The sequence below is a fragment of the Austrofundulus limnaeus genome, unplaced genomic scaffold (assembly GCF_001266775.1).
Source record: "Austrofundulus limnaeus strain Quisiro unplaced genomic scaffold, Austrofundulus_limnaeus-1.0 Scaffold209, whole genome shotgun sequence".
Taxonomy (NCBI): domain Eukaryota; kingdom Metazoa; phylum Chordata; class Actinopteri; order Cyprinodontiformes; family Rivulidae; genus Austrofundulus; species Austrofundulus limnaeus.
This window is the reverse complement of record NW_013952611.1, coordinates 607,045-622,038: the sequence shown is the minus strand read 5'-3', so window position 1 is coordinate 622,038 and position 14,994 is coordinate 607,045. Positions and strand designations below refer to the sequence as shown.

At 37.8% G+C, this 14,994-nt stretch overlaps 1 protein-coding gene across 22 annotated transcripts in view; it reads left to right on the top strand.

Annotated features, from left to right (window-relative positions):
* plecb (plectin b) overlaps window positions 1–14,994 on the top strand; it is a 189,240-nt gene that overhangs the window by 110,050 nt on the left and 64,196 nt on the right. Inside the window, exon 1 of one of the 22 annotated variants that reach the window (XM_014019103.1) lies at window positions 5,744–5,789. The exons of 20 other annotated variants lie outside the window; for them this stretch is intronic. In XM_014019103.1, the coding sequence (XP_013874557.1) occupies window positions 5,774–5,789 (16 nt within the window). In that variant the 5' untranslated portion in view covers window positions 5,744–5,773. Of the gene's footprint in view, window positions 1–5,743; window positions 5,790–14,994 lie in introns of those variants that run through there. One more of the 22 variants, XM_014019105.1, reaches the window with a different exon arrangement.

Sequence of the window (14,994 nt, the reverse complement as noted above, 5' to 3'; positions counted from 1 at the left end):
TACAGCCCAATCAAACAGGGAGGAAGGTGTGGTGCTTTTGGGATCTTTGCTTCAGTATTACTGTGTTCTTGGCTTCGGTTCACATTCTGTGGTTGTTTTTCTTCTTTACTCAGTCTGTTATTTATTAGAGATAAGTGTACTGCCTGCATACCATTATGTTATTGTGAATGCAGAGTATGGGATTTATGAAGGCAGTGAGATAACATTTTATATCTGCCTTTGCTAGACTGCAGAAGTGAAAGTTACAGAAAGTTTCTTGTCAGATGCCACACAGTTCTGTTGGTTTAGCTGAAGTTACACATGCACTAAGATTATATGTAATACTTTACAGATTTTAAAAGGGGAAAAAGTTATTTTCATAAATATTTGAATATTTCTTTTTCACTTTCAGAGGTTTTGTGATGAGCTGCATGGGCGTTGTCTGTTGTGGGCGTCAGCAGCAGACTGAGTCAGGAAGTTGGAATAGTCGTTCATAGCTTTATGGGTGTGTTTGTTAGGATCCACACGTGACGGCAGATCTGGTTTCTATTACCAGTCTGGCTTCTTCATTCTCTGTTACTCATAAGAAAAATAATTGTCTTTTTGCTGTGAGAAAAAAAAAATTGCTCACAAATGCAACAAAATTGCCTTATTTTCAATTAAACACACCTTTTATTTCTTCTTATTATTTGCAGCTGTAAAAAACCTGTATATTGAACTGATAATGACAATATGAGTAAACATGTAAAGCTTGGTTGTCTAACTGAAGATGTGTGTCTGATGTGTGCCTGATGTGTGCATATGGTCACAGTAGTGCACTACTGACATCTGCTGTCCATTAATTGTTTTCATATTTTACTTTGGCCAGTTGCTACAGTCCAGTAAGAGTTTTATTACAACTTATTTATATTTTACCTTTATTTAATGAGACAAATCCCATTGAGATCACGTATCTCTTTTACAGTGGGGTAGGGCCTGAAGGCAACCTCTTGTGCATGTTTTTGGTCATAAATAATACAATTCAATTCAATTCAAAAATACTTTATTGATCCCAGAGGGAAATTAGGTACACTGCAAATTCTAGTAATACACTGCAAACATTCAACCAGATTTTTTTCTCACCTTTGATGCCTGGTGTTTTATAAGGCAGAGTTTCCACAGATGTTTTATTATTATTTTTTTTGTTATTTTTATTGTTTTCATCTGTTGTCCTCAAAGTGAGCTATTTTTGGTAGGTTGCTTAATTAAATGGCTGTCAGTCAAGTCAATTACATCCTGGAAGATTTTAGTTCTGCACGTCTACTTTTCTCTTTTAACACTTTCTTTTTCAGTTCCTGCATATCTGTATAATGAGCAATAGGAAAAAGAAAAATATTTTAATATAAGGCATGCCACAAAAAATTTTTTCTTTCAAAACACACTGGCTTAAATATTAAAGGAAACGTTTGACTTTGCATATGGCTTTTTTTATTTTCCGGCAGAGAGAAAAATGCAGTGTATGTATAAACATAAGGTTTACAATTTTGGAATGACTAGATTTGCTTGAGGGGGTGGTTAAACTTTGCCCACACATGGCACCATAGGCAATTAAACAAAGTCACATCCCAGACATGCCTCTGGGCTCTTCTGTGTTTTCATCTACAAAGTTATGCCCACTGCATACATTGTGTGATTGAAATGAACAGCTAAAATGTATAGCAGCTCTGTTTCTTTTATTGTGGTGGGATGTCATTTTAATGTTGTGACTCACACTGGCCGTTCTTAAATCATGGAGCTAAAAGTCAGAGTTCGGCCTTTTTAACAAAGGAGATGAAAAATGAGAAAGACAGTGAGTGTGTTAACTCATTCTGTCTATGAGAAGATTTTGTTGTGATTTGGCAGCTTAAGTAAAATCTCCTGCTGCTGTTTCTACTTCTGGCCAACACTGTTTCACCATAAACAAACTGAGATGACCTTAGCTGCCGTGCTATATCTTTTACAGCTGACTGGTTGGGAAATCACGTCTTGTATTTTATTATGAGAGTCAGAATATTGCAGTCTACATTTCAAAAACTGGGATGCAAGCAAACCAAGTGAACATTTTAACAGCAAAGTGAAATAAGTGCCACTGCTGAAAACACAAAACCTGTGCTCATACAGTACCTCCATCTGCCTATTTGCCTTTGCCTTCATCTATCATACAAAGGTTTAGCATCTGCAAAAATACACATTCAGAGACAGCTTATTTGTTTTCATGGCATGACAGTGTGCAAGTCAGCATTAGGTGCTTAGTTGTAAATGGATTGCTATGTAAAACTGGTGAAGAATAACAAATGTGTTGCAGCAGTAAAAGAGATATTATTCCATAAATAGACCAAACCCCCAAAACAGAGGAATGGGTAATGTGGAGTACAACAAGGGTTTGGACAAAATAGTTCTGCTGTTAGTCATTTCCCAGGAACATGTTGAAGAGGCTGACTAATATACTGTAGATTTTGTTTTGAAGGAAAGGAGAATGGACAGTTGATAATTTTCCTAAACTTTCATGATTAACATACAGCAAGTGATTTTCCTGTCTGTATTCTTTTTAACCCAATAGTTCTCAAACGTTGGTACAATTCCACTTGTGGTGTTCCCTCTAGTGGTGAACAACAACAACAACATACATACATACATACATACATAAACAACAACAACAACAACAACATACAAAAACAACAACAACGTACAAAAACAACAACAACAACATAAAAAAACAAAACACCTCCACATTGCAAAATTTGTCTGGCCCACAAAGAATATTAACCTTTTGATGGCTTCTTTTCTGTAGTTGAGGACGTTTTGTTCCTCTCCAGAAACTTATTAAATTCAAAACTGGTGAGTGTGGAGTTCCAAGCTTTAAATTGCATGATTCCTCTACTGGTTTTGAGAAGAAATTCTAGTAACAACTAATTACGAATTGCTGGTGAAGATTTTATGATAAATCAATCCCAAAAATAGCTAAAAACAAGACAACTGAACTTATCTTCTGAAATTGAATAAATTAGTGAAATTTGCTAAATAACAAGCTAATTATCTGTAAGCAACCGAACTAGCAGAAATAACAAAAATGTGGTTGCAGCAAATTGCAATCTAGACTTCAAATGAAAAGTTGAAGTAAAACTGCAGTAAATGAAATTCTAAGAATCCATGTGGAAACTGGAGTGCATGCTATAACTAAAGTTCTACATAATCACTGCCAGTCAATTGTAGAACCTGCAACAAAGTTGCAAAACAGCATGGATGTAAGATTAAGGAGGTGTCAGGACCACAGTATATACTGTATGATGCTGCTGTCAAAAAATGAATGCTTGAAACGATCCCACCTTTAACCCACCCCTCAACCAATGTTAGGTGTGGTGTTTTTTGTATCTCAGTGGTTTATCCCTCAGTTCAGTGATCATAACTGTTTGGATTCTGGTTGACTCAGGTCAGTTAATATCCCATGTATTATGTTTACCCCAAGAAAAAAATACCAAGTCTATTGAAACAATAGGTTTATCAAGTGAACAAGATAGAAGGATCAGTGGTAGATGCCTCACAAGAAGGTCCTGGGTTCGATCCCCAGTTCAGACCTGGGGTTTTTCTGTACAGAGTATGCATGTTCTTCTCGTGTTTGTGTGGGTTTTCTCCAGGTACTCCGGTTTCCTCCCACAGACCAAAAACATGTACAATAGACTTCCTCCAGGGCGCCCTGGCAAAAGTGTGATCTCAGTGGAATTTGCCTGCTTTAATAAAAGTCAATAAATAAATAAAGAAAAAAATTATTTCTTTTGATAGTACAAAGGACTGGTTTTTATTGGCTTTCGTAACAATATTTACTTAGTATTTTTTTAGGTGGATTTTGATCTAAATAATTTGAGAATCACTGCTTCAGACATGTCATTGTCTTTTGTTGACCAAATGTAATTTCTAAAGCCCTACAGGATTAGTTTTACGTAGGGACCACAGTTGCAGAGATTGTGTTGTTAATCCCATGCAAATCAGTCGTATCAGTAATTAGTAAAGTAGAAATTCCCCCGCAAATTATCTAATATTTTGCTGAACTCCGAGGTCTTGTGATAATATTAGCCTAATGCGAATAGGCATCTCTGAATGGGCAGAATCCGATATGTAATTAGGTGTTTTTTGTTTCCTGGGCACACTTTTCTTTTGGTGAAGAATGGAGGCTGAATTGGAGTGCATTGTAAATCTTTTGGGTCCCGGGCCAGCAAAACCTATTGACCTGTAACATGCAGCATCAAAAAGAAAAGGCTGAAGAGAAGGAGCAAAATCAGATGCAAATGGTGGCTCACATTATGCATTGCACTGTGCGGTAAGAATTTTTTTCCTGTTTGTAGCCTTCTGGCCGATGCTGGCAGTAACACAGCGCAAAGCTGTGACCATAGCGCAGCAGGTTGATATCATAACAGGGAGATGTCCGTAAATTTCAGCAAAATCTCAGGTTTCGGTTATCCTGTGTGAATCCACCACATAAAAAGCAGATGTCAGAAGTTATTTATTTATTTATTACATGGGGTCCCCAGATAATGTTTATCCCATGCGAATAGGGCTTTACACTGTATCTGGGTAGAGTTGGGCAAGAGGTCTGATAACTTTAATACCCTAAAACATGCTTTCCCTAATCTGTGTCCCAATATGAATAGGTGTACTACATGTGTAAAGTTGTGAGCTTGTCAATGGGGAATATGCATGACTTCATCTCCAATCTCTTTCCTGTAACATGGATGCTTTTTATCTCAACTGAGGACTTCCATTTTTAGTAATATTGTTGCACTGAAAGAGAGGTCTGTCTTAACCCCAGTGTCCAGGCCCTGAATTACTTTTAGCATCACACAAAAGTGGAGCAAATTGTCAACACTACAATTGGCATAGCATTATGTATAATGGAAGTCTATTTTAAGAGAATGTTTAGCATTAGTGTAATCCGATACAGCAGGTGATGAACTCTGGAAGAACAGGCCGGGCTTTCAAAGTGTCTGTCTCCAAGCTACGTGTGAGACTACTTTGATAGAGTAAATATCTCATCACTGTGAGATCTCTATTTTCATATTTATAGTTGTTGCTATTTTTGTTGGTTTATCTGCCAAAGCTGTTTCCAATAATGATGCTGAATGTATCAAGTTTAACTTGTGTCATCTACATTAACAAAGAATGTTGACAATGACAGAAAGAATCTTTAAAATTATGCCCCAGAACATGTGCTAAAAGCAGCAACCTGCAATTAATACATCACATAAAATATTGTATCATCAATTAAGCATATGTTTTATGTGTTTGAGAGACTTGAGCTGTCATATGAGTACTGATTTTTGGCTGAGATCTGTGACTCGGTGTCAGATCTGACCTGTTGCCATCATCTTCAAAGGAATAAGCTGTGAGACACAGTGGGAGGGGGTGGTCTGCCTGCGTTGGTGGGCAGTCTATGGCAAAGTGTCCTGCCAGAGTCCTGCCATCAGTTTCTAACTGTGACTCTGTGATCATCTGGTTCGGTTGGATATTTATAGCCTGTCGGCTCTAACCCACCCCAGCTGCCCACCCCTCTCAGTGCTCTATGCCCCTCGACCTGCTCCCTTACCCCAGGCTCAACACGTCATTCCTCCTCCCCTGACTATAGGGGAGCATGTTGATGGATCCAAGCAGCAGGCACAGCCTGTCAAAATCTGAGACAAGGGGGAGGCACAGCAGTACGGAGCAAACAAACAGGAGAGTCGTTGGTCCTCCTCATTTCCTTTCAACCAGCTGTCGACTCGCTCACCGTCATACTTTCTAGTAGATGAAGATCATACCTGGTAGGTCACCAGAGTTGGATTGTATTGTGCTGTGTGTGTGTGTGTGTGTGTGTGTGTGTGTGTGTGTGTATATGTGTGTATGTGTGTGTGTTTAATTGTGTTTGTCTGCCTGGGTGCTTACTGTTTTTGGCAAACACACAGTTGGAAGTTTTGTTGTGATCTCAACCAACACACCAAAAGGACTGAAGCACACATTTACATTTATTAAAGCCCAAACTTCGGCTACAGTAGCACAGATTGCTTTCTATATTTAAAACAGTCCACAATATATCGTGCCTGAGTTATGAGTTTGGCTGCAGTCTGTTTTTTGTTTGTTTGTTTGTTTGTTTGTTTGTTTGTTTGTTTGTTTGTTTTTTCAGTAATGTTAAAGCAGGAGGAAGAAGTTAAAGGTGTTCACTTCCCTCTTTTTTCGTCTAACACCAGACAGTGAACAGTCAGCACTGGTTTGTGATTATTGAGTATTATTATTTCTTCTTGTTTTGAATCTGTGTCTGAGACAGTAAGACATCTGTGTGTGTCTCCATTTCAGCTTATTGTTAAGTCATGATTAGCTGGTGTCATCCTGCATATTAAAGACAAATCACATGGAGTTAACTCTTGTTTCTCTGAGCTTCAGTCACTTTCAATAATGTCAAAGCAATTTCACAGTTTTTATCCATTTTATCTGTGGCATATATTTAGAGGTATTGCATGTTTTAAGGAAACGTTATACTCTGGTTATTAACTAACATATTGTTTATGTTATTTATTTAGAAGTGTGAAAGCTTGTGCAGTAAAGCAAGATAAAGCACAGGAATATCATTTTCCTTTACGAGATGTAATCATCCTCTGATTTATGAACCAAGAATGCAGATAGTATGGCCATCCAAGGTGATGACATTAGTTGCTGACATTACAGAGTGAATGTAAGATGTGAATCACAGATGTGTGTCGGATAATCAGTAAAAGGAAATAAAAACGTTTGTTTTAACTCGTTACATGGTAACTTCAGCTTGTCTGGTACAAAACCTGGGTGCAACCAGATTTTTGTATTTTGTGCCCATTTTCTACACAATGGAAAATGTTGTGTAACATGTCACATTAATGAATACTTTTGCAGTATGTAGACTTTTACAGGAGTTAAAAACTGTTTTATTCCCATTTAAGAAAATAATAATAAAATGTTGAAGTTTTGTGTTTAATAAAGTTTCATCTTGATTTTTCTTGTCACTAAAACACTTCCATCTAAATTTAATCAAAATTATTTTTGTTTTATAGCCATTTTACAAAATAATCAGGCCAGAAGATCTGATTTTCTTCTTATGTTATATGAAAGACTTCCTTTGTTAGATAATCATAAGGATCAGCCATTGCCATAAAGCACCAAGAAGTCAATAAAATCTTTCTAGAAGAAGTAGAAGTGGTAACAAGTTTTTGACATGGTGTCAGGTTTCTGGACACACAGTCGTCCATCTGTTGCTGTCCTGGGGCTACCGTGTGGGGCGTGCCCTTCATTCACCTGGGTAATTTGTCTTTTGGTTCCTCAGCCATCAACAAATTGCCTTTTGAATGCAGGTTCACTTGTTGCCTTAGTCAGGCTCACGTCTGAACCTTGCTGCCCACCAAACACACCTCTGTATGCCCCTTTTGTCCCAACGTCCTACTCTGAAGACTGGACAAGGTTTGACGATAAAGCTGCATGTGGAGTATGGTGCTAGATGCAGTGTTCTGGAAACTCAAAATCCAGGTTCACACTTTGGAACTCAGTGTCTAGTGTGTTGTGATAGTCTTGTTCTAACCTTTGCTTGAGAATATCTGCAACAGCTGTGTATTAATCCCGTGTTGAATTCAGATAACTATGTAATACATGACAGATTTTGGTTTCTCATAGTGAAAAAAGCAGTCTTGTAAACTTCACTGCACAGACTGTGATGTCAGAATGTAAATGTCTACTAATCAAGGTTTGTGTCAACACAGGACAAATACAACTGTAGACTTTAAACCATGAACCTCACAGCCTGTTTGACAATAACGTGGCAAGATTATGTAGCCTAGTTGACTTGATTCAAGGCAGTTGATGGAAAATTATCTGATTTGCATATCTTCTTCAAAGATCACCTTAGATTTGCTTTGCTTGCAAATGAAAAACTAATGACCACACCTATCAACAAACTCAGCATTTATCTGGATCTCAGCGACAAACTAGAATGTTCTGTTTCTACAGACTATATGTACTTCAGAATAGAGGAGAATCTGTCAGTTTAAAATCCAGGGGAATCACATCTTTCAGCCAAAAATAATGTGAAAAATGCAGGAAAGTCTTTGGCATGCCCATGTCTCACTCCCCTATCTCCCCTCCCTCTAAAGACCCACCTATCATGACAGCCTGCACTGACCTCGGCTCTTCCCAATTTATTGCTGACTTTAACCTGTAGGCATAAAATACCGTAAAACGCCTTAAAAAGTAGACACAAATTAAATGAAGTACTGCTTTTGAACCCTTTAGAGTAAATTCACAAGCTTGGTCTCTTTTTAAAGCTAATAATCTTAATTTTGAACTTCAGCAGTCATATTCTTTGTAACTGTAACTAGTATTTAGTATATTGAAGTAAAATACACAAAAATCAAGATATTTTTCTCCCTACATTTTTATTTTTTATTTATAAACTGTCACAGAATATGAAGGGAATGAGATATTATCAAACAAATTTTACTGGTCTAAAATATTAATTCTCAACTATTACCAGTTCAAATTTGGTAACAGTAGCATAAAATATGAATATTTGACACAAAGTACAATCCAGCATATCTCATTTGCATATTTGTACTCATTTACATATGTCCAAACTGTACACTTGTCTAAAACGCTCTAATTTCAACTCATGGACATCAAATGACCATCAAATGGGCTCAAATTAAAGATATAACCCCCCACAAAACACATTGTACCATCCATATTTATTCACAGCATGATTAAATTAAAAAAACATATTAATATTCATAAATATTTACACAAACACTGCACTTTCAGCCAAAATTCCACCAATAACCAGCCAAACCACAAGAATAAACAATATATCCTTATATCTTTCAGAGCATTAACATTCCACACAGCTTATAAATCCACCAGCAGCGAAAAAAACATTTGTTTTTTACTCACATTTGATGCATTTTGTCCTCAAATATGTCCAAATTAGCGATTCAAAATGGTGACCGGAAGTCTTTTTATCCAAATAAAGTTACTTCTCCTGGCCACAAAAATCCCTGTTCCATGTCTTGAAGCACTCAGAACACTCAATAACAAATATATTTTCATCTTAGCCTGTTTCGTCAGCTAACTGGCCAAAAAACAATGGAAAACAATGTTTTCCTGTGAGAGTTAGCTGCCTTCCTTAGCATAATAACACTGCCGAAACATGGCTGCCTCCAATGAGTTAGTGGCTGTGTCCAAAACCAGGCCGGGTCCTCCAGAGGACCCAGACTACCCTGTCAAGGTGGGCCAGGTCCTTGGTAGACCGGAAAAAAAGAGGCTGTGAATTTGGACGGTCTAGCCTCCCCTCCACCCCGGCGTACGTCATATCACCTAGCAACCATGACGATGCTAAACAGAAGCAAAAATAGATCAAAATTTGAACAATATCAATATATTAGTATTATCACAAAACAATAAAATTAACTTAAAGATAACATTTGAAAAACGAATTGACCCGCTGTAGGTGCATGTTTGTTTCGCGTTTTTGTGACAAAATAATATTTAAAAACATGTGTATACAAATGATAAACCTATTAGAATTGCAACCACTAAAAAAATTTAAATTTTTATATCGCCATATTTTTATTTAAAACGTATTCTTTTCTCTCGCTTCGTCCGCCATTACTAGCTTAAAAAATCTCTGGTCGGGCCGCAATGCATTATGGAATATGCTGGGCTGGGAAGGATCCATCGGACCTGTCAATCAAATCGGGGAAAAGGAAGGATGTATTTGTCAGCCGCATCGGAGGAGTCTAAGGTTTGGGACGGTCTTCGTCGCGGCGCTATGACATATGCGGCCGACAAATTCGGCCTTCGGAGGACCCGGCCTGTTGTTTTGGACACAGCATCTTCCGTCACTAACAAAGTTGGTCACTTCTGAGATTTTATTGGCCATAGACACGCGAAACTTGGGCTATGTCCAAAACGACAGGCCGGGTCCTCTGGAGGACCCAGACTACCCGGTCGTGACGGGCCGGGTCCTTGATAGACGGGGAAGACCGGAAAAAAAGAGGCTGTGAATTTGGACGGTCTAGCCTCCCCTCCTTACCCCGGTGTACGTCATGTCACCTAGCAACTGTGATGACACTAAACAAGCAAACTTAAATCAAAATTAGAAAAATATCAATGCATTAGCATTATTAATATCACAAAACTATAAAATTAACTTAAAGGTATCATTTGAAGAACTAATTGACCCGCTGTAGGTGCATGTTTATTTTGCATTTTTTATGACAAAAATAATATTTAAAAACCTGTCCATACAAATAATAAAAGTATTAGAATTACAACCACTAATTTTTTAAAAATTTTATATCACCATATTTTTATTTAAAATGTATTCTTTTCTCTCGCTTCGTCCGCCATTACTAGCTTTAAAAATCTCCCGTCAGGCCGCAATGCATTATGGGATGTGCTGGGCCGGGAAGGATCCATCAGACCAGTCCTTCAAATCGAGGAAAAGGAAGGACATATTTGTCGGTCGCATCGGATGAGTCTTCGGTTTTGGATGGCCTTCGTCGCGGCGCTGTGACGTATGCGGCCGACAAATTAGGCCTTCGGAGGACCCGGCCTGCTGTTTTGGACACAGCCTTGAACCCAGTTGGTCAAATGAGATGTCAATCGAAAGAGGAGGGCCTAGATGTCAAGTTTGATGCATTGCTCATGGACAGAGGCGGAACAGGAAACAGATATTATACTTTAAAATAAAACAAATACAAAACGGCATGCGGGCGTTCCGCTGAATGTTAACAGGTTTGTAATGTTTTTAGTTGAAAGAAAAAAACACTTGAAACAAGGTGGTACAGTTAAATAAAATAGTATCGTAAATATTACTAAATAAAATAAAAGTACTAAAGTAGACATATGCTTTTAAATCCTTCTTTTTCACATTTAAATCATTCAAATGAGGTCTTTATAAAGTCGAACTGCAATGCATTGCTCCGAAATCCTTAATGTAACTCCAACAGCCCCTCTTTCACCCTTTGTGTCTCAGATCAACTCCTTTTGAGGCTGTATCTTTAAATCCAAACGAGGCACTTCATACCCTGCTCCCTCCAGCTTCCTATTCTAGTTTTATAGAGGGGTTCACACCAATAGATATTAGCTTTAAAAACATTTCATTTACAATTTAGTTAAAAAATGTCAACCAGGGAAGACTTGTCCATCCAGCCTTAGCCAGAGTCTTATCCAGTGCCAGAGGAGAATGAAGACCACCAATTTTTTTTATTCCAAATATTGACATAATAGTTCAGAAAATGTCATAGAAAATAGAGAAAACTGAATGGGTTAAAAAATATCACCCAAACAGAATATAAAGATATCGTTGCAGCAACTGGCAGACTAAATTCACATTTTCTGTACTCGTAGAGACTCTTAATATACAACAAAATACATTTAACATCTAAAAGTGGATATTGCCTATGTCCCCTTTAACTGCTTACTAATTTTCTCAAAGGTGGTCAGGTTTGTGTTAACCAATATCTTTATTATACAGCTCCATGTGCATTTAAATATAAAAAGTATTACACTTATATTTTCTTAACAGTTGTTTGTACATTTTGCACAGTGTTAGATGACTTTCAAAACTTGTATTGTCAGACTCATATCAGATTAGTGCGATCAGACAAGAGAGGTAAAAAGGTAAATTTGTCCATATTATTGCTTGCCTATTATAAATATATTTAGTTTTACTTGTTTTAATCTTAGTTGTGATGAGCAGAGGTCACCCTGTGAGAGCTAAAAGCTTCCTGTGAGTCATGCTTATCCTCTGCTTTAGTCACATGCAGTTTTGAAAGCTTACAGGCACTGACCACTGTTCCAGCTCAAAGTGCCACTTTCTGTCACGGTTCTGCCTATGGACTGAAGGGCTTGTTTCTGTACAGTTTGTAAATAGTTAGCTCTCATTATACCCAGGCAGGGAGGCTGCCACTTGACTGATTTTTGTCTTTTTTGCCCAGAGTTGAGATGGTTTGATATCCATCAGCACACAATGACTAACTAGTCCTGATTTCACTAAAACAGATTTTATTTAATTTATTTATTAGAATTTATTTATTTATTTGTGTTTGTAAGGAATCTTGCAGAAGACTTTTTTTTTTTCTTTGACTCAGACCTTAGCCTCTGTACTTCTGCCACTCCCATGGAAAGCTGCTAACCTTTGAACTGACAAAAGCTTTTATTCAGTGGTAACTCTAACTTTGATGCAGACAAACTTAGATGTTGTGTTTACAAAGCTCTGACAGATGATGGATTCTAATACTGAATGTGTTGCATCCAGGTGCTTTTTGTTGGACTTGGTTCACACAACTGTAGCAAGGTCTCCAGATTTGGACATTTTATCTAAACAGAACACATGGCCCAGTGTTATTTTCTTTATAGCTGAAAAGAGCTGAGCTTTAAAAAAAATCTTTGTAAAATGTTGTAAAGATAGTTTTGAATAGAAGGTGGCTGCTGGTGAAAGACAACTGGGCTGGACTTACTCAGGGAAGAAAAAAACTTTGTCTTATTACTCAGCTGAAGTGCATGAACTGTTTGATACCCAGTGGCTTCACAATGAGCTGATTAAATGTTCTCTCTCTGCCCTTCCCCTCCACTAATGTTTTACTGTCTGAAACATGGAGGAGATAAAAGCAGCTGCAGTCCCTGTTGGTCAGGGCTCTTCAGTTCAGGACAGTCATGGGGCTTTCTGGACTTAGCTGTCCCTTCACTGGCTTCTAATGTGCACAATGACTACACTATTCACTCAGTGGGTTTTAGTCCTGAGCTGTCCTTATTAAAGAAGTGTGGACACACACACAAAAAGAATGCAATCCATAACCACTACTTGTCAGATGTTGTGCAGTACTACTAGATGGATGCAAAGAGGTGGAAAAAACAAGTAAACATTACCCTCTGACTTTGTGGAATGATGTTAGCTGAAAAGGTCGAGAGGGCAGGGCTTAGCTGGAAATACTCACACACAGCGTGTATTCCTCTGCATGCTCTAGAAGTTTTCAATTTTACTGTGTGTGATCCATTCAATAAACTGTGCAGATCAGCATCTTGACACACTGGTGCACTTTTATTTATTTTATTCAAGCTTTTTGTGCTGCAGCATCATTATTAGTGGCTTATGTCAACACTGATCATGGTGATAAGTGCTTTAGAGCTGGTAATGAGATGGTGATCAGCTTTACAGAGGCCGGTATACATATTTTTCCTAGTTTATCATGTAGAACCAGTTAAACAGGAGGCTTTTACAGCAGAAAAATGTTATTCATGCAGTTCTCTTGAACAGAAAGTGAAACAAGATAATATATCAAAACATTATTTTCTATAATTCCATTTTAACGCCTTGTTTCCAAAGAAAGAACAAAGGTTTTATTTTGTCAAATGCCAAGCAAATGCTTTTAAACAAATAAAAGTCGGGTTCCATGTAGAGCTTAGTGTTCTAGGCTGGTTGAGTTCTGGCACTGTTTTTTTCCTTGGCTTAGAATATGGAAAAGTCATTTTTTTCTCTTGAAATATACATAGAAATCCCACTCTGACTAAATCTAGCTACGACTTACTGTACTGTGTGTGTCTGATTTTCCACAACCCACGCCTGTAAGAAAGCCTAGATGGTTTACACCATGGTGGTCACTGCTCAGTAAGCGGTGGACATGAGTCATTATTTAAACAGTGAACTTATTGTGCATGGAGAAACCCAGTTCTCATGTCCTTTGGGAATAATGATCAAACCTGGATTAGACTGAGAGCCACATGGAGCCCATTGAAGAGATGGTGATGGAAAGCTGATTTACAAGCCACACTGGCTCCATGGTGAAACATCAGGTCCTGCACTGAATTTACATCCAACCCACACATCCTGTGCTTCCTTCAAAGATGACTCAACATTCCACTCTCTCAACAGTTTACTTAGTGTTTTAAATAACCCATGAACAGGTTTTATAGGATATATTTTTATTTGTTGTAGAGAGTCTGATTAGTTTATGATAAACTTCAACACGAGTAAATGTCTAATCTTAATCTAAGAAAAAGTTAATTTTACTTCAACTTTTTTTAAATTCAACGTTTAATTCTACTTGTTTTTTGTCTCTAACATTTATATTGTTACAAGTTCAGTTTCATATTTGCACATCCCATGCTGTGAAAACACTAATGAAAAAACACACAATTCAAATTATTTTTATCAGTTATTTCACATTATTAAGCTGTCAACATTAGATATAAAAATGTTTAATTTACACAATAAATTATGTCAGTGAGTGATGTGATGTAACACATGACGTGGGAGGGCTTCCTGTCTGTTCTGTAAGTCAAGAATGCATCACGCTTATCTTTAAAGGTGACTTTGGAATAATTCATCTGTATCAGTGTTGCCAGGTGTACGATAATTATCATATTTGTACCATAATTTTGCCCTCTGTACGATGTACGATCAATAATCCCAAAAATCCCATAATGTACGATAATTTAACCGCTCCAATGTGTGACGTAATCAACCCGACACGCTGCTCGCTGACATGAGAGGTGGCGGGTTGTGGAACACAGCGGTGCTGACTTAGCGACTTCCTCGCTATATTTGCAGACTTTTCAGACCCTCTAGAGACTGTTATTCAGAAAAGTGACTTGTGAAAATCTAGCGACACTTTTTCTGGCGTTGTTGAGACTTTGAGAGACTCTGCCATGAACACATTTCTCCATTGTGATGCTGAGAGCTCCTCCCTGGTCCCAGAGCACCGACAGGAGGCTTCTTCACGCTGCGTCTCTCTCCCCCTGCTGCAGGTAGATATCCATCCCATCCAGACATGAAATGAATACTGCTGCTGCTGACTGATCCATGATGGGATGTTAATAAAAACATTTCTATGGTTAAAACAGATCCCTTTGCCGGTCCCTAGCCAATAGAAAGGAGGGTTAGAGTTGTGACGGTAAAATAAAATATATATATTAATCTATATTAGGGGTCGACCGATACATCGGCCGGCCGAT